This window comes from Cataglyphis hispanica, chromosome 11 (genome assembly GCF_021464435.1).
Source record: "Cataglyphis hispanica isolate Lineage 1 chromosome 11, ULB_Chis1_1.0, whole genome shotgun sequence".
NCBI lineage: Eukaryota > Metazoa > Arthropoda > Insecta > Hymenoptera > Formicidae > Cataglyphis > Cataglyphis hispanica.
Window position 1 is genome coordinate 2,541,915 of NC_065964.1, and position 20,394 is coordinate 2,562,308.

The 20,394-nt window shown below is 29.3% G+C and overlaps 5 protein-coding genes across 5 annotated transcripts in view; 2 read left to right on the plus strand and 3 right to left on the minus strand.

The window, feature by feature from the left end:
- The first annotated feature begins 701 nt into the window (after nt 1-701).
- LOC126852750 (integral membrane protein 2C) lies at nt 702-4,258 on the plus strand. Its single transcript, XM_050597892.1, has 6 exons — nt 702-1,020; nt 2,054-2,539; nt 2,632-2,746; nt 2,814-2,963; nt 3,055-3,256; nt 3,357-4,258. Exons 1-5 carry the CDS (start codon nt 937-939, stop codon nt 3,153-3,155), a joined length of 936 nt encoding a protein of 311 aa, XP_050453849.1. The 5' UTR covers nt 702-936; the 3' UTR covers nt 3,156-3,256; nt 3,357-4,258.
- A 1,541-nt stretch (nt 4,259-5,799) lies between these two features.
- On the minus strand, nt 5,800-7,004 carry LOC126852756 (serine/arginine-rich splicing factor 11). Its single transcript, XM_050597900.1, has 4 exons — nt 6,840-7,004; nt 6,300-6,625; nt 6,009-6,208; nt 5,800-5,938 (listed from the first exon to the last, which is right to left on the minus strand). Exons 1-4 carry the CDS (start codon nt 6,908-6,910, stop codon nt 5,837-5,839), a joined length of 699 nt encoding a protein of 232 aa, XP_050453857.1. The 5' UTR covers nt 6,911-7,004; the 3' UTR covers nt 5,800-5,836.
- Nucleotides 7,005-7,130: 126 nt separating this feature from the next.
- Nucleotides 7,131-20,394, plus strand: part of LOC126852724 (uncharacterized protein C05D11.1-like) — a 126,129-nt gene continuing 112,865 nt past the window's right edge. Inside the window, exons 1-14 of the mRNA XM_050597814.1 lie at nt 7,131-7,439; nt 7,566-7,807; nt 7,910-8,078; nt 8,161-8,324; nt 8,585-9,106; nt 9,187-9,441; nt 9,545-9,718; nt 9,873-10,109; nt 10,193-10,373; nt 10,476-10,728; nt 11,139-11,325; nt 11,398-11,541; nt 11,773-12,083; nt 12,187-12,700. Of these exons, the coding sequence (XP_050453771.1) occupies nt 7,268-7,439; nt 7,566-7,807; nt 7,910-8,078; nt 8,161-8,324; nt 8,585-9,106; nt 9,187-9,441; nt 9,545-9,718; nt 9,873-10,109; nt 10,193-10,373; nt 10,476-10,728; nt 11,139-11,325; nt 11,398-11,541; nt 11,773-12,083; nt 12,187-12,247 (3,072 nt within the window). The 5' untranslated portion in view covers nt 7,131-7,267 and the 3' untranslated portion in view covers nt 12,248-12,700. The remainder of the gene's footprint in view (nt 7,440-7,565; nt 7,808-7,909; nt 8,079-8,160; nt 8,325-8,584; nt 9,107-9,186; nt 9,442-9,544; nt 9,719-9,872; nt 10,110-10,192; nt 10,374-10,475; nt 10,729-11,138; nt 11,326-11,397; nt 11,542-11,772; nt 12,084-12,186; nt 12,701-20,394) is intronic.
- Nucleotides 12,741-14,242, minus strand: LOC126852761 (uncharacterized). Its single transcript, XM_050597906.1, has 3 exons — nt 13,920-14,242; nt 13,133-13,469; nt 12,741-12,953 (listed from the first exon to the last, which is right to left on the minus strand). Exons 1-3 carry the CDS (start codon nt 13,985-13,987, stop codon nt 12,741-12,743), a joined length of 618 nt encoding a protein of 205 aa, XP_050453863.1. The 5' UTR covers nt 13,988-14,242.
- On the minus strand, nt 14,981-19,569 carry LOC126852759 (ras-related protein Rab-14). The gene is made up of 7 exons (XM_050597903.1): nt 19,120-19,569; nt 17,942-18,054; nt 17,282-17,408; nt 17,064-17,181; nt 16,804-16,922; nt 16,644-16,712; nt 14,981-16,506 (listed from the first exon to the last, which is right to left on the minus strand). The coding sequence occupies exons 2-7, from the start codon at nt 18,045-18,047 to the stop codon at nt 16,389-16,391; spliced, it is 657 nt and encodes a 218-aa protein (XP_050453860.1). The 5' UTR covers nt 18,048-18,054; nt 19,120-19,569; the 3' UTR covers nt 14,981-16,388.

Consider the following 20,394-nt stretch of genomic DNA (forward strand, 5'->3'; position numbering starts at 1 on the left):
AATGATATTATAAAATAAATTTTATATTAATTATACACATATTTTTGAAATGATTATAAATAAATATAATTTTATTTCATTATAAAATATTGGAAAAATATTGAAATATATATTTATTTGAAAGAAATATTGAAATATATTATTTGTTTGATGTATCTTTATGATAAACAATGCCTTTGGGAATGAATTCCACATGCCCATATACATAATTCTTTTATTATTGTTGTTGAGTATTTATTACATAATTCTTTTAAATTTGCGCATGCGCACTACAATGATAAAAAGAAAAAACTTATTTTCCACGTAATTAAAAAAATTTATTAATTCACAAATGTAACATTGGTATATTTGTAAATCACGGTTTCTTATCAATTACAGTTATCAGTTATCACCAAATCTGTTTATTACTAAGAAGGCTAAGCTAAAATTGTTATTTACAACAAACCTAATTTGTCACAAACATTAAAGATTGACTCGCAAACAATCATAAACTATTTATAAACAAAATACATTCAGAAAAATTAAAAATAATCATATTTAATAATTTCTGCCGCCTAGCTTCATATAGGTTGTCGCTAAAGTTAAAATTAATATCGATATATCGATTTTTGCAACGAGATCTCGAGATAATTCATCGATACGATTTTTGCGCGTTCTGAAACTCATGTTCAATATTCGCAACTCCGCGCATGCGCGCGCGTTTGGTCTCGTCGACTCTCCGAGGGTACAATTGTCAGCGATCAATCTCGGCGTTTTGTGCATACGCAGTTGTTCGCGAAACGTCAATTTGGTGTTGGTTTCGTCCCCTCCTCTTTATTCTCGTCCTAGGGGGACTTCGATAAACGATTGCAGTAGCCAGCTGGACGGTTCGGCCCCTGCGAACTTCATCGTGGGATATTCTCTCGTTTGGGATAGGCATTCCAAAGAGCTGCCAAGATGACTGTCATCACGAAAGCGATCACCGAGAAGAAGGCCTCCGACAAAATGGAGCAGCCATTGTTTGATGAGGAAAATGCGACGGTTAGTATCATGTATCTCATTCGTGACACTTTAGATACCTCCCGTCGACTAATCAATTAGTCCGTCAATTGGAAAAGCGTCACTTCGAACTAACTTCGTTGAGGCCGAACTGCATAGAAACTACGCACAATTTTCGTTAAAAAAAAAAAAAAATATTCAAATTATCAATTTATATCTAGCCATATATATATATACACACACACACCACACACACATCCGTACACATATACATACATTTTATATTTTATATGCATTTACATATATATGTGTGTGTGTGTATATATATATACATATATATTTATAAAATATACATTACATATCTATTTCGTTATCAGCGGAAATGTATGCTTGTGCTTGATAATGTTGATATATCATTGTGCAATGTATATTGATTAGAAGGAGAAGTAAATTTGTAATGTTATGATAACAGGCTACTGTTATAACAAATGTACATCATATTTTTATATATTCATAAAAATGATATTTTTATCCATCCATAAAAATGATATTTTTATACATCCATAAAAATGATGTCTGAAAAATTCATTCAAGAGATATTTATAAAAGAAAAAACGTACTTTTATTCGCTTTTAAAGTATTGGGCCATTATTTTATATTTGAAAATGGAAGCCTAAAATTATAAAATTTCTGTTACATTTTTTTTTACTGACAGAGTTTTTATAATATGATTGAATATTGAAGGATATTTAAATTTTTACTTGCATCAATTTTGTTTTATCAAGAAAATGCAATATGCCAACTGATAAACAATTATCTTTATTCTCATAAAATTGTATGCAAATATATATATATATATATATATATATATATATATATATTTGCATACAATTTTATGAGAATAAAGATAATTGTTTATCAGTTGGCATATTGCATTTTTTTATATATATATGAAATATATAATTTTATTAAGTATTTTCTTTTTTACTTTGTACCTTTGTAAAGATTAATATAAGCATTGAAAAATTTTTAGAAAGTTAAAAAGTAATTAAATAAATAATATTTCTTTTAATAGGATAGCTCGAAAGCCGATCCGGAGGCAGCACGTCCAAAAGGCGATCCAACTGGTCATTATTTCGTTTCCAAGAAAAGCATCCATCGTATACATGTGACAGCGACATTTTTGCTCTTTCTTGTCGCACTGATGATATTGATTATCGGGGTGATTGGAGGACTTTATATTTACAAACAATATGCAAGAACTCAGATGCGCAGATTCCGTACTGGTTGGTACAGTATTCCATATGACAGCTCAAACAAGGCATCTTACGGCAGTAATGGAGTTCATCAGGGACTGTTGGCCGACTCCGATCTGTTCACCAAAAGTCTTACCAGAGCTATGGAGGATGCAGTGGATATTACAAGACGTATAGATCATGATATGAATAATTTCTTCAAAGAGAGATTTGAAATTGATCTTGAGAATGAGCGTTATGAAAAAATTGATGTGCCTGACTTCCGCGGTGGACGTCAAGGGCGTTTTATACACGATTTTAACATTGTGAGTCGCGATATTTTATTTCTATATCGCGCTCTATAATGAGGGATCTTTGCATAGAACAAAACATCTTATAATATCGTATTTACTTACAGAATAAAACAGGTATCATAGATATTGATGGCCACTGTTGCTTTGTCATGCCATTGAATCGTCAACGTGTATTGCCACCTCGTAATATGTATGATCTCCTTAGAAAGATGTACAATGGTGAGTTCACATTTCAATACAAATTGATTTATATATGTATATATAAAATATAATTCTTATATATTAGGTTATTACGAAGTGGATACTGCTATCGTGCGTGAAACTATGAAAGTAATCACACCCCCAATCACTGACATGTCAGTTGTTGGAACATATATAGCACGAGAATGCCAAGACTTGCCTATTTATATGCTAAAAAAAGTGGATCCTTCTAGTGGTTAGTAATAAAATGGCAAATAATTTTTATATAGATCAAGTAAAAATTTTTATTTACGCGATGCATTATACTTTATCGTTTTTTTTCTCAGATTCAGTTGTGAAACGCAGTGTGTCGAGTGGAGTGTTCGGCCAATTCGCCGGTAATAGCATTATGGAGGTCGATATCGTAAATCTAGAAGACTTTGAATGAAGCTATTGAAAGCAATTGAGAGAAAATTTTCAATTATTCTAGAATATTAACTATCAGTAGCTCAATGTATAAAAGTTATATGCTATCCAGAGCAAACTTAGGTAAATATTTTCAAATTCAAAATCGTTATATTGCATTTATTATACATCGATACTGTTTTTGTCTTTTTCTCGACATTCTCTTAAAACTATTACATTTCAGGTATACTCCCACACTTATCAAGACCTTCATATTATGTCTTTCCATTATATTTTTTATTAGCTCTAGATGACGAAATTATATAATGCGATTAAGTCCGTGGTTTGTTATTGAGTTGTTATTAGAAACATTTTATGCATCACGAGGGAGTCCTTTATAATATTATAAGAGATTAAGCATGAATAAGAGATTGTGAAATGATCGTTCCAAATATGCACAAGAAGCCTGAGTAAAAATAATGTATTTGTATAAAATGGAATATCGTCTGCAAACTAATTCTTATAGGGAAATTAATATTTCTTCCATATTTCCCGAAATATATTCTGAAATATAGCAAGCGCAATGTTAGTTACACTGTAATGAAATGTTTTGCTGCTATTATGGATTCTGATACACAGCTTCTTGACATTAATAGTAAAATAATCATACTCTAAGTTATTGCGCTTACAAGTGCAAATCTATTACATATTATTATTAATATATTATAAATGTATTTATGAATTATTTATTTGTGAATTATTTAAAAAAATTTATCTTTTGTATTTGGAGCATAATGCCTGATGAGTTTGAAATGTGCAGTACACAAACTGCCAGTATCAGATTTGAAATATCTTTTCAGTATGTGTTTCAATGAGAAAAATATATTGTTTATATATTGTTTTTATTATTGTAATTAATATGTAAAACACGTTACACATTTATAAGATATACTACTGAGACTATATAAATATTTTTACAAAATGTTTGGATTGAAAAATGATAGAAATTACAAAGTACTGATTCAAGAAGATCTTGATATTCAGACATTCCTTAAGACTGTTTATTTGTTCTGTATTTCTGCATTTATAGTGAGAAGTCACATGTGTTTCAATATAAATAATAATAATATAATATTGTATTTTAAATATATGTTTAATGTACCAATTTTTATTGCCAATTTATGAAATTCGGAATTGAAGAACCAAAACTGAAATAGATAAGAATGTATTGTGATTGAGTGCAATTTTTTCATTGCTATTTTGCCTATTTGCCTACATTGCCTATTTTGATGCATTATTTCATAAAAATGATTTTTTTTTTATATTTTATTATGCACGTGTATGCAATTTTGGCAAACATATCCAGGTTTACATATCTTTTACTCATTAGTTTTAAATACCACATATTATAGATATTAATATATGTTTTGAAACATATCTTCAAGTGTTTTTAATACAAAATGCTTTAGTAAAAAGAAATATCAGCGAATAAAATTTGAAATAATTTAAGATTTTTTGGGATAGCACATTAGAAAGAAAATCGTGATATGTTTTATGTTACAAATTAATATCTACACAGATGTCATAAAATAAAAATGGCGTAAAAAAGACATTGCTGCAGGATAATTTTTGTGTGTAAAAGTTATTGAAATAGATATATTAAAGAATAATTACAATTATAACATGTAATTCTAATAAAATACTATGTCGTATCTCTCAAATAAAGTAAAAAATTAAACAATCGATCTTCTTGTAAAATTAATTAAATAATTTTTTTTTGTAAACAAATCAAAATAATGAAATATACACAAATATCATATAACATATTCAGATCATCATGGACTGAGAGCTTGAACATTTATAACTCATTCTATGTTTGTTTATATTATTAATTCCAAGAATGCTTGTATTATCAATCCCAATACAAACATGTGAATATACATATAAAATGTAAAATGTACATGGTGTTTTAAATATTCGTAGATATGTAGATATGTAATCACAATCACTAATGGCAAAAAAATAATATATTATTAAATAATATATTAGTTAGCTTCACCACCTTCAAATAAAGATGGAAATGCGAAGTATAATATTATTGTAACTAAACTGTTTCTATTAATTCTCTGATATGATGCATAATCTTGTCTGTGGACATGCATTTAAACTTTTTAGAAGTGTTATGATTATTATATTATATATGTTTTGTTATTTTATCATTAGGTTTGGCTAATTATAATTGAGTTTCTTCTATTACTTTTGATTACTTGTCTGATTATTGAGTTTGTGTGTATGAATTCTTTTATTAAAAATCAAATTTTTATAAAATTGTTCACAGATTAATTGTAATAAAATAAAGAATAAATCATATATTACATACAGATATTAGCATCTGTGCAATTGCACAATATTCTTAACCTTTGATTTAAGATTTTATAAAAGAATTGATTGTTCAAATTTTTATTAGCTATTATTACTTTGAAGTATAGTTCATAGAGAATTTTTATTTTTAAATATTTATTCTAATTTGATACTCAATTATTAATAAACAATTAACTAAAGGTAAAAATTTATATTTCTATGTCTAAATAATATATATGTAATAATATATATATATATATATATATATATATATATATATATATATATATATATATATATAAATTTAATATTTTTTAAATTCTCATTATAATTATTAAAAAGATATCAATATTTAATTATAGTTTAAGTAATATTTGTATGTACTAAGTCTGCTATAGCTTTTTGTCTAAGAGTGTAGAGTTTTTTCACCCATTTATCGAACCTTGCCTCATGATCCATCATAATCTGAGAAACAAAATGATCATCTATTTATAAATGTATTAGGAAATTCAAGGAAACTCAAAGAAGAACTTACCGATGTATGAAATATACTTTCTTGGCCACTAGGAATATTGGGTACTGGTGGAATCTGTATAGTATCAGAACTAATATCTATAACAATATTCTTAAATTTATTCTCTTTAGCAGATGAGGTAAACTGTTTGGGAGTGAAACCTTCAGCATTTATTTCCTCGAGTACACCATTTTTGAAACGAGGTTCAATTGGAAAATCATCTGTAAAACCAGCATTAATTTGTATCCATTAATATCTCAAAAATTTTCCATTTCAGATTTTTACGATATTAATACAAGTTGACAGCTGTACCTTTTGCTGCGACAACTTGAGTCTTTTCAACATTAAATTTTGGTTGATTTGATTGCGAACTGCTGGAAGGACTTCGCGATTTATCTCTGGAAGTGGATCTACCTTTTCTTCTTGTACGATCTGAAGAGTGTGATCTACCTGTACTGGTATGGTAACGTCTCTTATCGCGATCTCTCGAGTGACTGCTCCTAGAACCCTTATGACTCTTTGAATTTCGATCTCTACCTCGACTTCTCGAATGCGAACGATGTCTGCGCTTTGTCTTCGAATGCCTCGACGATCTTCTTCGATGAGGCGAAGACTCACTACTGTCAGAACTGCTAGACCTGAAAGAATTATCGTACAATACTAAAATTTTTTTCAACATAAACGATAAAATTAATAAACTGTGTCAAATATATCAGATAAAATTAGCTACATTCTACCAAAAATATCAATTAAGTTTATGCTAAATATAGCTGCCGGCAAAACTGACAAGCTTGCATAATTGCTAACCTAGTGGATAATAAAATTTTTATTATAATTTCCCTTGCTTTTTACCTTGATTTTCTATTCCGTTTTCTTCGATGTCTACTGTGATCTGAGTCTGATTCACTGGAGTACCTTGCCATATTAAAAGTTAAAACCAAATTTCTCGCGTCTTTATTATTATTATTTTTTATAAGAGGGTATTTAACGTGCCATGTGGGAGACGGGAGTAGAATTCTCTGTACTTCCAACTAGTAAAGTCTAAGTTGAAATAACATTTAATTGACCAATCAGGATAAAAGGAGCATAGAATTCTTTGTTCTGATTGGTTGATCAAATGTCACTCTACACGAGTAAGATTTTTGAACGCACTCCAAGTGACGCAGGCAATATCTGACATCTGACAGTCTTCAAATCGTTCATCGCATAGCTGGAGTTGAGGCAGCGTGTGTTAAAAGCGACTATACTTGACGAGATTCACGCGTCTAAATCTGCTCGATATGCCGCCTGTCGATAGTTCCCCGAGAGGAAATATGGGCGGATTTCAGCAAATATGTACACTAAAGGTCAACGATACGATCCCGTTCCATATGTACAAATCTACGAATACCGGCATCACAGTTTGTATCGCGGAGGTAGAGGGACCAGTTGTCAGCGGCTACTTCAATCTCGGTAATTGACATATGCACTGGATTGAAAATAATTTTTGTCACATAGAGTTATCGTTGATATTCAATTCTCGTTTGACAGTGAAAAGCTTATTTATTCATTTTTTACTTTTATGAATTTTGCAACCAGTTACCGAAGCGTTTGATGACGATGGTCTACCTCATACATTGGAGCACCTTATCTTTTTGGGGAGCGAGGAGTATCCTTACAAGGGCCTTTTGGATCTCTGGGCTAATAGATGCCTCGCATCTGGCACTAATGCTCATACATGTTCGGATCATACTTATTATACTATGACGACAGCTGGTAGTGAAGGGTTTCTCTCTTTAATGCCCATATATCTTGAACATATTCTTTATCCCACTCTTCTGGTAAAATTCTAATAATTTTTAATTCTTAAAAGTAACAATTTTTATATATATATATAAATTAGTGAGATGAAAAATATTTAATACTTCTTTATATTTCAATAGGATGCAGCGTTTCTTACAGAAGTACATCATATTACTGGTGAAGGAAAAGATGCAGGTGTAGTTTACTGTGAAATGCAGGGTAAAGAAAATACCGGAGAGTGTATAACACTTACAGAATTATCGAAAGCGATGTACCCTGGAAAATGTGGATATAAATCCAATACCGGAGGTATAAAGATATATATATATATAATTGAAATGTATTATATTTTAAATATTATTTATCTCTGTATATATGTATATATATGTAGGTGCCCTGAAAAACTTGCGTGAAAGTACTAATAATGAGAAAGTTAAGCAGTATCATAAGGATTTTTATAGGCCGGAAAACTTGACTGTATTTATAGCAGGCCAAGTAAAACATGCTGATGTTTTCCAAGCATTAATGCCATTAGAACAGAAAATAATACTAAAGGTATACTAAACTTGATTTTTATTTTAAATAATTAAATTTAAAGTTGTTAATCTAAAAAGTTATAAAATAGAAATAATACATACACAGGGAATAAGTGCAGACTATTGCAAATTATTATTATTATTTATAAATGTGGTAAAGTGTTATTTAATATGCATATTGAAGAGATAATTTTGATATTATCGTAACATTTGCCATAATCTTGATATTTCCTTGTTTACATAAACATTTCTCTTATCTTTAAAATTATGAAATTGTAGGGAAAAAGAGGTACATTTAAGAGGCCTTGGCAAACTTCAGTTGAACCACTTACAGAAAATGTGGATCTAAATGTCTGTTATCCATGTGACGATGAAGATAATGGAATGGTCTATGTTGCTTGGCGAGGGCCGTCTACGGTTTATGAAGTGTACGATTATCTTGGTTGTTGTTTACTTTTGAAATATCTTACTGACACATCTGTCAGTCCACTGCAAAAAGAATTTGTTGAGAGAGATGATCCTTATGCCAGTAATGTGGATTACGAACCATATGAATTTTCGACTTCAGCCTTGAGCTTCATGTTTGAAAATGTGCCAAAAGATAAAATTCCTCTTCTTAAAGATGCTTTGTTAAAAGTACTGAATGATATATGTTGTGTTGGCAACATAAATATGACAAGAATGAAAACTGTTATCCATAGAAATATTCTTGAAACTCTAAGTGCCTTGGAAAACGATCCGCACGATACAATCGCAGCTATGCTCTTTGGACACATATTATATGGAAACACAAATGAAGATGTATGTTATGTTATTACACTTATTCACTCAAGTTTTACTTAATACATCGAGATTATAACTGGTTTTATTTTTTTTAACAGCTTGATCAGAGATTAAATACTATACGTGATCTGAAGAAATTAAAAAATGAGCCTGAATCATATTGGATAAATCTTCTTAAGAAATATTTTATTCTCGCACCAATGATTGTTGTAAAAGGCATACCTAGTATAGAGAAGCAACGCATGTTGACTCAAGAAGAGGAGAAACGAATAGCCAAACAAATAGAGAAATTGGGCACAGATGGTTTAGAGCAAAAAGAAATAGAGCTTCAGCAAGCCATCAAGGAAAATGAAGTATGTGTTTAAATATATCACTATATAAATATCGAAAATATTTATATTTTATATCTGTGATGATCTTTAATCTTGCTATTGCTGTTGTTTTTTTTTTTTTAAGAAACCTGTACCAGATGAAGTATTAGCAAATGTACCTATACCTAGCACAGATTCTATTAACTTTCATCATATTAAAAGTTACACCACGGAAACATCGGAACAGCATTCTAGATTCGATGTCACTAAACTGCCATTTTTTACCTATTTAGATCATGTTAACACAAACTTTGTTTATGTGAGTATTGTTTTTTTTTTTTTTTTAAATATGTGAAATATCTTTTTTTTCGCTTTGTAAAACTATACTGTAAAATTATATTTATATAAAAATAGCTATGCATTTATTACTGAATATGTTATATATTAATCATTGTCCTTATTTTTAAATTCAGCTATTTGTCATCATGGACACTGCCTCTGTTAGTAGAGAATATAGAAGGTATATTCCACTATTGCTGGAAGTTATCATGGAATCTCCAGTGAGAAGAGATGGCCAACTGATTCCTTATGAAGAAGTAGTAACCATATTAGAAGCTGATACTATAGGAACTGCTACGCAAATTGGATTTAATAATTCTACAAGATTCTCATGTGGATCCTACAATCATAGCATTTACTTGATGCTTCAAGTAATGTATAAATTTTTATATTTTCTTCTTTCATGAAAGAATGATTCTGAAAATAAATAATTTTCACATATCTTTTTGTATAGCTTGAATTAGAAAAATATGAGAAAGGTGTACAGTGGATTAAGGAACTTTTGTATGACACTGAATTAACAGCTGACAGATTGAAAGTAATAGCAGCAAAAATGGTGAATGATGTGGCGCAATTAAAGAGAAGGGGACACAAAGTAGTGGGTGATTTAATGAAAGGATTAATATACAACAAAGGTAAATTTTCATTTTTTAAATCAATAATTGTACACTATATATATAGGATAAAGTGTAAGAGATTTATATGTATTTTTTTTTTTTGGTTTTTTTAATTTCTAGATAGCAATCCTTTCACATCCAGCATGTTGCGACAGCAAAAATTTCTTACTGATACCATAGAACGTTTGAATGATGACTTAGGCCAAAAGGAAGTTATAGCGGAAATCGAATCTGTCAGAAAAACCGTGACATCATTGAAAAATATGATTTTGTATATAGCTGTTAATGTCGATAAATTAACAGTGCAAGTTCCAGATGTCTACGCCCCATGGAATAAATTCTTTTCTGATATGACATCATCAGAGAAGAAAAAGTAAATATAATTTGTGCATATCATTTCAATCTGTTGCTGCTATTTGGATGCTATTTCTAATTAATTCAATCTTTTTATTATATTACAGGCAAGATAATAATTTAGAAAGAGGCGAAGTAGCTTCTTAATCAGTAATGACTTTTAGAATCTGTTGTAGGCTTGAATTGTAACAAATAGAAAAAGATCTTTCCCTTCTTCATCAAATAGTAAAGTTAAAACATATGTTTTTAAGATCTTCCATTATAAAACTATAGCTTATTCAATTTAAACAATTCTAAATTTTTTCAAACTCTATTAATTCACATTGGTGTGATTCCAATTTAAGATAAAAATAAACATAAATATATATGTAATATATTAATATCTAAATAATATATATAATATATTAATATCTAAATAATAAATTTCAGGCTTAATGTTACTCCTGACTGGTCATTGATGAATCCTGCAGAGGATATTATTCTTAATGGTTGTGTCACGGGATTGGGATGTATAGAATCTTCATTCTTCTGCCAGACTTGTCCAGGCATAAGTGACTATCAGAGTCCTGATCTGCCAGCTTTGGCCGTCTGTTTGCAATATTTGACACAAACGGAGGTGAGCGCATAACAGTTGTCGATTGAAAAATCGGTCAAATCGCAGTTATTTACAAAATATATAAAATTCCAGGGACCTATGTGGAGATTAATTCGAGGACAAGGACTTTCATATGGATATAGCATATTCCCGAAACCAAACGAAGGACTATTGTATCTGACTCTCTATAAAGCTACAAATGTTGTAGCTGCGTACAAAGAGACGAAATCAATAGTGGTATAAATAATAATTTTATTGAAAAAATGAATAAACTACAAAAAATAGATTCATATCATACATAAAAAATAAAGAAAATGCATGAGTAAAAGGCATGGCAACTGCGAAAAAATTATTGTTTAAATAGAAACTTTTTAAATAGAAAAAAAAATAATCATGTAACTGTGTGTTACATAATGTATCAATTTTTAGAAATAATAATTATAGAAGCGTGAATATTTTCTATTACAGGAAACGCATCTTGCTGGTGACAAATGGGAGAAGCTACTTTACGAATCGGCGAAATCGTCTATGATATTCGAGATTATTGAACAGGAAAAGACGATAGGCGATATTGTAACTCAATCGTTACTATCCTATTTTAGAAACGTACCGCATGATTATAATCATCAGATGGTGCGACGTATCGCCGCCGTTACTATGGATGATATGACCCGTGTGGCGACTTTGTATCTCAAGCCATTGTTTGATCCAAAAAAGTGTAAAACTACCATAGTGTGTCATCCATCGAAAGTCGCGGAAATAGGCGATGTTTTTAAAGGGTAAGCAAACAATTATTTTATATATTGTCTTTTTCTTCTTTTATTCCTATATATAATATATATGTGTATATGTATATAACAAATTTATATAATTTTTTTACAGAATGAGTCAAAATCTTAAACTGTATAATTGCCTTGAAGAAACATACTTAAGCGAGTGGTAAAAGAAGGTTTATCTATCAATTCAAATCTTGGAAAGTATATTTCATATGCATAATTCAGTAAAAGCATAATTTATACTTTAAATTCTTTTTCACAAAATTTATACAAATTGAATTTGATAAGTTTAAAAAAAATTTTTTTTTAAATACACACTCGAGAGAGAGTTGCACAATATATGATATTAAAACTGCTAGTTCTTGTGTGTTATAATAATATTTTCCTTTAATTCGTTTTTTTTTTCGTATAGGTAATACCAGTTTATAAAAATAAAATTTTTTTTTTGCTAATATATAATTAAAAAGATGTAACAATTATTTATATCAAAGAGACTTGGTGTGCAGACTAGATATATATGTTGTGTCACATATATCATATATGCTTTTATTAAAAATAAAAATTATGTGTGTGTGTGTGTGTGTGTGCGCGCGCGCGTGTGCGTGTGTGTATGTATGTATGTATGTATGTATAAGGATGCACTACATGTCTTCTTCATGATCAGGAAGAAACTGATACACTTTCTATCTCTAATGCTGATACACCATGTTGCTTAATTGGCGAGTATACACCACCATAAATTTGAAATTCAAATATAGTGATATTTGCTGTATCCAGAGGCTCACCATCCGGAATTTCGCGTCCACGATAATAAGGTTTGAAATCCTTCAAAGGTAATGTTATCGTGAAAAATTCGTTGTCCGACATTGGTACCTAAAGTGAAAAGTTTTGAAGTGAAAAATGTTTACAAAAGGAACCTTTAAGGAATCCGCGATATTTCATTCTAATAAAAATTCTAAAGCTTAGAAAACATCTAAAAACGCTAGTAGGAAATAAAAAACATGTAAATCAAAGGTAAATAAAACTAATAAAAGATTTTAATGAAACTTTACTGTAAAGAATTGTTCATAGCTGAGATCCTCATTGGAATTTTGTCCACGGTGTTTAAAATTAATCTTGTAATGATTATTTTGCCCCTGCCCTCGGCAAACGATTTCAATATTCTTAAATCTCGACAGGTTGAGATTTACTGACTTTCGAACGCCAGCAAAACCAGCCCCATTTGGTTGCGGATTCAGCAAGGTAAAGAGGATCGCTCTTTGGAAGAGCTGACTTGTTTGCAATGTTAATACAGCTTTTGATTTTCCCACCGTTCTTACAGTATCAGAAACTTCCCGCCAATCATCAACACTTTGTGCATTCGTGAAATCGAACAGCAACATTTTATCCCTAATTAAATTCACATGGCATAAAACATAGGTTTATTATTCTGCTTAAATATAATTGAATTATCATTCATAATCATATTATAGATAACTTTGTACAAAATATTTTGTGGAATCTAAAAATATCTCGCTGCATAATTAAATAATTAACAAAAGATGTATATTAATTATAATATTAACTATAATACAAAATTTAACAGTTCATTTAATTATTTGAATGCACAACTTAGAATTATTATTAAATTCATTTTTATTTATGCTGATGAAAGTATAAATAAAAATTAAAAAATCCAAGAGAAACTATTTATTTGACATGTTTATAATACTTTTATCACATTTAATTTTTTTATTATAGGAATCTGTCGTTTTCGAAATCCCAAAGTGTGTACATATAATTTTTACGCGTATACACATTTTGTGCATAATAATAATTATTATTATTTTTATTTCTTACCCTTTTGCAAAATCACACAATGCACATAATGCGACAAAAACGATGAAACTTTGTAAATTCATGTGCATTGCAGGATATTATTTTGTCAAGAGATAATACACACAAGTTTATCACCTTTATTTTTAATATATGTTTGACATACCATGACAATTACGAGCACAACCACGTGTTATTTAATAACAGTATTATACAATGATAAAAATATTCGAAAACAATTTTTAGCAATAAGTTATACGTAACTTTATCTTAAATAATAATTTTATCTAATCCATGAAATCTTTTGAGGTTATCTTTCATTTTTTCTTTTTTCCATCATAGAAGATAACAAGCGCAGGCGCTATTTGTCACATCATATTTGATTTTTTTGTATATTTGTATGCAAATACATTAATATAATATATCTCCTTTTATACTTTATAGTAGTCAATATATTTTAAATTTATGATATAAAATAATAAAAATATATTCATATTTTTAATTTTTAAATACGTTTAATATATATACGGTTTTATAGTTTCTAATCTACTTACATATGATAAAATTATATTATAAAATAAATTATATATAAAATAAAACAATAAAAGTTTTGCGCTTGAGATCTGATAAATCTCAAGTAAGTTTTTTACTTTTGCTTTAATGTAACTATCATAACTATATATAGTGAAATAAATTTTACAACAAAATTATTACAAAAGGATTTTTATAAAATAATATTATAAGTGAAGAGCAAGATCTCCATATATTTATTTTAGTGAATTATTTATGTATATGCCTCTCTTAGCAAGAAAAGCACTCTTTAATAAAAACAAAATCTTTTTTTTGTTACAGCACCATGTAAAAATATTTATTCCCTGGCATTTTTTTATTTTTATATATTGTACATACTAGGAATAAAAAACATAAAGATTTATGAATTTTTCTATTGCAGTAAACAAATTTTCTAAATTCTTCTATGGATATATGACTGAAAAAAAGTAGTATATCAATCATTACATGTTTACATTATGCTTCTTGAAATATTTTAAATATCACTTATAAAGGGTACAATAAAAAAATCGCACTTGTTATTCGAATAGATCGATAAAACTTTGATCAAATTTATTTAAGGTGATTCTTCGCGCATTTTCAATATTATCAATACAAATCGTTTACAAGTCACACAACACTAAGAAAGATGTAAATCATTTTATGTTCGTTGCGAGTTTGCTCTGCTTAATTTGCCTTCTTTTTTTTCGCCTCTCTCAGCCATATCAATATTATCTTTGTATCGTCGAATCATAACAAAAGATAAAGCTTATATAATTTAGTATGAAGAATTCTTCAATTAATATCAATTTTGATTTAAATTTCAATATGAGGTCTCTATATATTATATAGCATTTAGAAAAAAATTTACTTTCTGATTGAAAGTATAGAAGAATTATATGTTGAATTATAGATTTATGCTTAACGAATAAAAAAAATGGGTAAGAAAAAGAAAATGCTAAAACATGCAAATAATATATATATTCAAAGTTGCATCATTTCATGTAATATTCATTTAATTGTGCTGACCTTAATTTGCTATGTAATTCAGACTCTTGTATAAATAACAAATAACTTTTAAACTTATGATTGATATTTAAAAAAAAAACAAGAAATGTATATAATTCTATTTTAATTTGTCACTAAAGCACAATGGTAAATTTATATATATATTTCATTAAGAATATATATCTTTCATATGTTAACAAAAAAAAATTGTTTTTTGATCCCTCTAGTTTTTCTTTCTATCTATAATTAGTTTTACAGATAACTGAAATCACAAAGCTCACGTACATAAATGTGCATATCTTATCAAATAAAGGTTTAAAAAGTGATTGAAATATATGACTGTTTATAATTTGTTAATTTTCATTGATTAAATTTCTTAAAGCAAGAACTTTGCATTACAACAAATATGTAATCCTCCCATGCAAATATAAATTAGTTAAATATATAAATTTCATCACTTGTGTCCATGTCATTCAGCAGAATTTTTCAGTCAAACATATGGGAAATATATTGATCACCTTCTACGCATGGATATTCAAAACGAATTATTTTTCATTATCTTGACTGCTTCGAAACAAAATGCATGAAATATATAAAATATCTATATGAAAATAGTATAGAAGTTGCAATAATTATACAAAAATCATCGTTTCATCAATAGATGGCTGACTGTTGTCGCGTCAAAAACTAATAGCATTATTGGAATCACTTTTATGACTTATGTCTCTATATTGTATCGATATTTATCACTGTAAAACTGAAAAAAAAAGGAATTTCAATATTTTCCGTCTTTCGTTCCATTTTTAAGTAGACTTTGCTTATCAAAGGGAGGATACAGGCTACAAGATAATCTGATCAGCTACACTTAGTACAAATTATATATGCATTAATAGTACCGATCAATTAATATATCTATATACAAACAAATAATAAGACCTAACAGGAGCAGGAGTCTTTCCCACCCTGCTGTTCATTAGATACACCTTGAAGATTGGTGCGACCCGGTTGACTGGGATTATGTTGTACACCAGACTCTGCTGCATTTAGGTCCAATCTATAAAAAAGAAATTTGAGATGTATTATAACTCATATTAAAAGCAATTAATTTATAACTTAATTATAATTGTATTTTGTGGATGTACTATTTTTCATTTAATATAATATTAATGATATTATTTATATAAAACTCACCGTCCGTCTTGTATACTTTGGAATATTTTCTTTGCAGTTTCCAGGAAAGCTTCCTCTACATTATGCCCTCTAAAAAATTAGAACATAGTTTTTAATTTGTACAAAAAAAAATCATTTAAAGAATTTATATTTTGTTTAAAATATTTAAAAAAACACTTACGTCTTTGCACTAGCTTCGACAAACATTAAACCATGTTCATCAGCAAACTGTTTTGCTTCTTCGTAAGTAACGTCACGTTGTCCTTCAAGATCACTTTTGTTACCAATTAAGAATATAACCTATAACAGGAATTAATTTATTTAACTATATATAAACATAATTTTCTCTCTTGGACATTACATAGATGTAAAATTACAAGCCAATTTAATAAAAAATCCTTATAATTGCATTATAGCATGTAATATTAGCAATATGCGTACAGTGCTTGGATTTGTCAAATTTCTTGTGTCTGTCAGCCAGCTACTGAGATGATTGTAGGTTGAACGGCGTGTAATATCATACACCATTAAAGCTCCAGCTGCACCCCGATAATACGATCTAAGAAGAAATATTTCTTTGTGTTTGCACTATAATCTTATTTTAGTATTTGGAGAATACTAAATTCTTTAATTTATCACAAATATTGCACAATTATTACCTAGTAACTGCTCTAAATCGTTCTTGCCCAGCAGTGTCCCATATCTGCAGTTTTATCTTCTGTCCTGCTACTTCAATAATCCTAGTCCCAAATTCGACCCCGATAGTATGTGGACAATCTGCCATAACTAAATTTACAAAAACATTTACATATAAGGATTTATTCTTTAATTTGTTTTTCTTTGTAAATGCAAAATGTAATACACCAGGAATAATTTATACACACTGCTTGTATTCAAATATATATAAGAAAGCTCAAGTACTGAAAGAGATATAGAAAGTTTCATCTAAAACATTATAATTTGGCAAAAGAATAATAATTTTCTATCTCTCTTCCTACAATTTATCTTTAAAGAGAACTCTTGTGAGCATATATAGAATAAAGTAAGAATTGTCACATTGTTTCCACAAGTATTATCCATACATAATATATATAGCGCAATGTACTATTGTCATATATATAGCGCAATGTGCTATCATCATGTACATAGACAATGTGCTATCGTTATATAATTATGTACATATATTAGTATTTTCTGTAAGAATGAGTCATGAGAAAGAAAATAATAAATTACAAAACATAAAACTAATTTAATACAATTTTTATTTATAAATTCATACAATCATATATAATTATATATACATTTATTTTATTACTTACATTTTTTTTCTGTAAACTGATGAAGCAGACACGATTTGCCTACTCCCATATCTCCTATAATGATATATTTAAAGATGTAGGAATAATTATATGGACCGGTCGACATTTTGCACCTGCAATAAAAAAATTATGAAAAAATAAAATTATATTTATCCTTATGCTTTCCTAAATCGTCTGACAAGCAACAAAAAGTAAAGTTTATGGCCTATTAAAGTTTATTGAAAATTCTTTTAAGCAATATTTTATAATTTGTTGTTAAAAATTTCTTTCAGGCTTGTTATCATGAAATATATCTGAGATTATCTTTATCTATTTATATATTCTCTGAAATGTAATCATATTTCAAAAAATATGTCACATTCTTTGCTTCATTCAATATAGAGATAACAGATGCATGAATCACAAGAGTATTATAAACACAGGTGAAAATCTCTTAATGTCAATGATCCACCTATAACTGTTATTGTCACAATTATCAGTCTTGTTTTTTATAAAGAAATACGGTATTTCACCTTTTCTTTTTTTCATATAAATTATTGTAAAAATTATATAATTCTGATAATTGAAAACAAGTACAGTGCCTGCAATATTGACTTTTATGTTTTCGAAAAGAGAAAAAAAGAACTTTATAATATATATTATTAATAATAGTGTTTATATATAAAAAATTTTGAGAAAGAATTAAATGTTTAATCAGCTTTGTGGTATAAAAACAGGTTACACACATCTATGAATAAACTCGTGAAAATTTTTTTCTTCGTGTTAACTTTATAAACTCGGCGCGGAATCTCAATTTGCGCGAAATTAAAGTCAATTCAAGGAAATTAGACGCGATATTAGATTAATATGGGAGTCGATGAAAGGAGGAACATATGTGTGTGTGTATATCGGAGTTATCCTCGAAAGTTGAACGAAAAGCGAAAAATCTTTCAAGCCAACGTCAACAATAACGCACTGCCCACTCCCATAATTACGTTATGCCTTAATTAGCGCAGTATTCGCGATCGATGGGGCGTAACGAGGATCGAAGAAAGGGGCTCATCGTGTTCATTTTCTTTATGGGAGATCGACGATAATCACGAAATAATACGATATGAAGCGGGGAGCGGGCGGGGGGGGAGGGGGGAAGAGAGGGAATCTTCGATGTCAACAAAACTGCGAGATGCTATTTTACTCACACGTTCGTGTATCGGCGCCGCTTGGATGGGTACTTTTATTGGCCGCTGTAAGGTTGGGAGAGACGGCTCGCAAAGAGTACGGCGTTGTGTAAACACTACGCGAACGTTGCTCCTTCGTAGGCGATTCACTCTGTCATCGAGTATCACGTATGTATGTAAACGACGTTTCGCCCCCCCGATATCACGGATATCACGCGCAATATGGCAGGCCGCGCGCTGTCGCTGACGACGATGACGACGAGCAAACGTCAAACCACCTGTCACTCGCGTTAACTCCTGATTCGCTCGATCGCGCTACCTCGCTACCTTCGCTCGCTAAGGTGCCAATATCTCGACGTTAGAAGTGCGGATGAGATTTTTGACGCGCGAGCACGATGACGGGTAGAGGATCCTTCGGGAGTGCGACGGATACGTTTCTCTTGGTACACTCCCGATGTCATGAATACTTGGAGAGAAAATTTGATCAATCTCGGAACGCGTGTCTCGTATCTAGATGTTCCTATATTCATGACCATGGGCGCTCACAAGGGGGGACAAAATATTGTCATAATTCTATTATATATTAATATTAAAAGATGTAGAAATATCAAAGTATATATTTCAATCAATCTCAGTGACATTTTACGTCATTCCCCCTTCCCTGAACAAAATCCTGCGGACGTCCTTATTATTGAATAATATTCGAGCCTTAAATTAATTATTTAAAGAATTATTTAAAGAAATTTAAATTTAAATACAAAGGGGATTAAATTAATTCTTATGTGTAAAAGAAAAATTTTGTTATTAATAAATATTGTTCGGTAAATATTTATTATTATATTAATATATAAATATTCAATTTTTTATTAATTAGTTATTTTTTATAAATAGTTATAATAGTCAAGGTCAAAAATTTGTCGAGCCAGAATTGCAATATCGTATTAACTATGCGACTTTTGACTACGAAAATTTATTACCATCATGTTAAGGATGTATGTGACATATATCGAAATACTAACAAAAGCATTAAAATTTCGCAGATTATTCTACTATTTCTTCTAAATATTTGTGCAAAAACTAAGCACAATTCTCTTAGCGGTTTGGAAATTATTTAAATTTAAAGTTACTATTGATTTTTATGGAAAATCGCCTATTATAGCATTTATTGACAAATTTGATAAAGAAAAAATATTACCAATGAAATAAGAATTCTCACATATATTAAGGAAATTCTAACAAATATTTGTGCAAAACTTGATTTAGAGCCACTAATTTATTTAAAAGTAATTTACTAAA

What these genes read in the sequence shown, in the direction of transcription:
- LOC126852761 (XM_050597906.1), bottom strand. Translation starts at nt 13,987, where the DNA reads ATGCACATGAATTTACAAAGTTTCATCGTTTTTGTCGCATTATGTGCA. An exon ending in TTGTGTGATTTTGCAAAAGG is followed by an intron (nt 13,470 to 13,919) that starts GTAAGAAATAAA and finishes GAATTTAATTAG; the next exon opens with GGATAAAATGTTGCTGTTCG. An exon ending in GCTATGAACAATTCTTTACA is followed by an intron (nt 12,954 to 13,132) that starts GTAAAGTTTCAT and finishes TTTTCACTTTAG; the next exon opens with GTACCAATGTCGGACAACGA.
- LOC126852756 (XM_050597900.1), bottom strand. Translation starts at nt 6,910, where the DNA reads ATGGCAAGGTACTCCAGTGAATCAGACTCAGATCACAGTAGACATCGA. An exon ending in TCAAGTTGTCGCAGCAAAAG is followed by an intron (nt 6,209 to 6,299) that starts GTACAGCTGTCA and finishes CTGGTTTTACAG; the next exon opens with ATGATTTTCCAATTGAACCT. An exon ending in AAAGTATATTTCATACATCG is followed by an intron (nt 5,939 to 6,008) that starts GTAAGTTCTTCT and finishes TTTGTTTCTCAG; the next exon opens with ATTATGATGGATCATGAGGC.
- LOC126852759 (XM_050597903.1), bottom strand. Translation starts at nt 18,047, where the DNA reads ATGTCGACCGGTCCATATAATTATTCCTACATCTTTAAATATATCATT. An exon ending in ATTTGACAAATCCAAGCACT is followed by an intron (nt 16,923 to 17,063) that starts GTACGCATATTG and finishes TTCCTGTTATAG; the next exon opens with GTTATATTCTTAATTGGTAA. An exon ending in GTCGAAGCTAGTGCAAAGAC is followed by an intron (nt 16,713 to 16,803) that starts GTAAGTGTTTTT and finishes CTAATTTTTTAG; the next exon opens with AGGGCATAATGTAGAGGAAG.
- LOC126852750 (XM_050597892.1), top strand. Translation starts at nt 937, where the DNA reads ATGACTGTCATCACGAAAGCGATCACCGAGAAGAAGGCCTCCGACAAA. An exon ending in TTGATGAGGAAAATGCGACG is followed by an intron (nt 1,021 to 2,053) that starts GTTAGTATCATG and finishes TTCTTTTAATAG; the next exon opens with GATAGCTCGAAAGCCGATCC. An exon ending in CCTTAGAAAGATGTACAATG is followed by an intron (nt 2,747 to 2,813) that starts GTGAGTTCACAT and finishes CTTATATATTAG; the next exon opens with GTTATTACGAAGTGGATACT.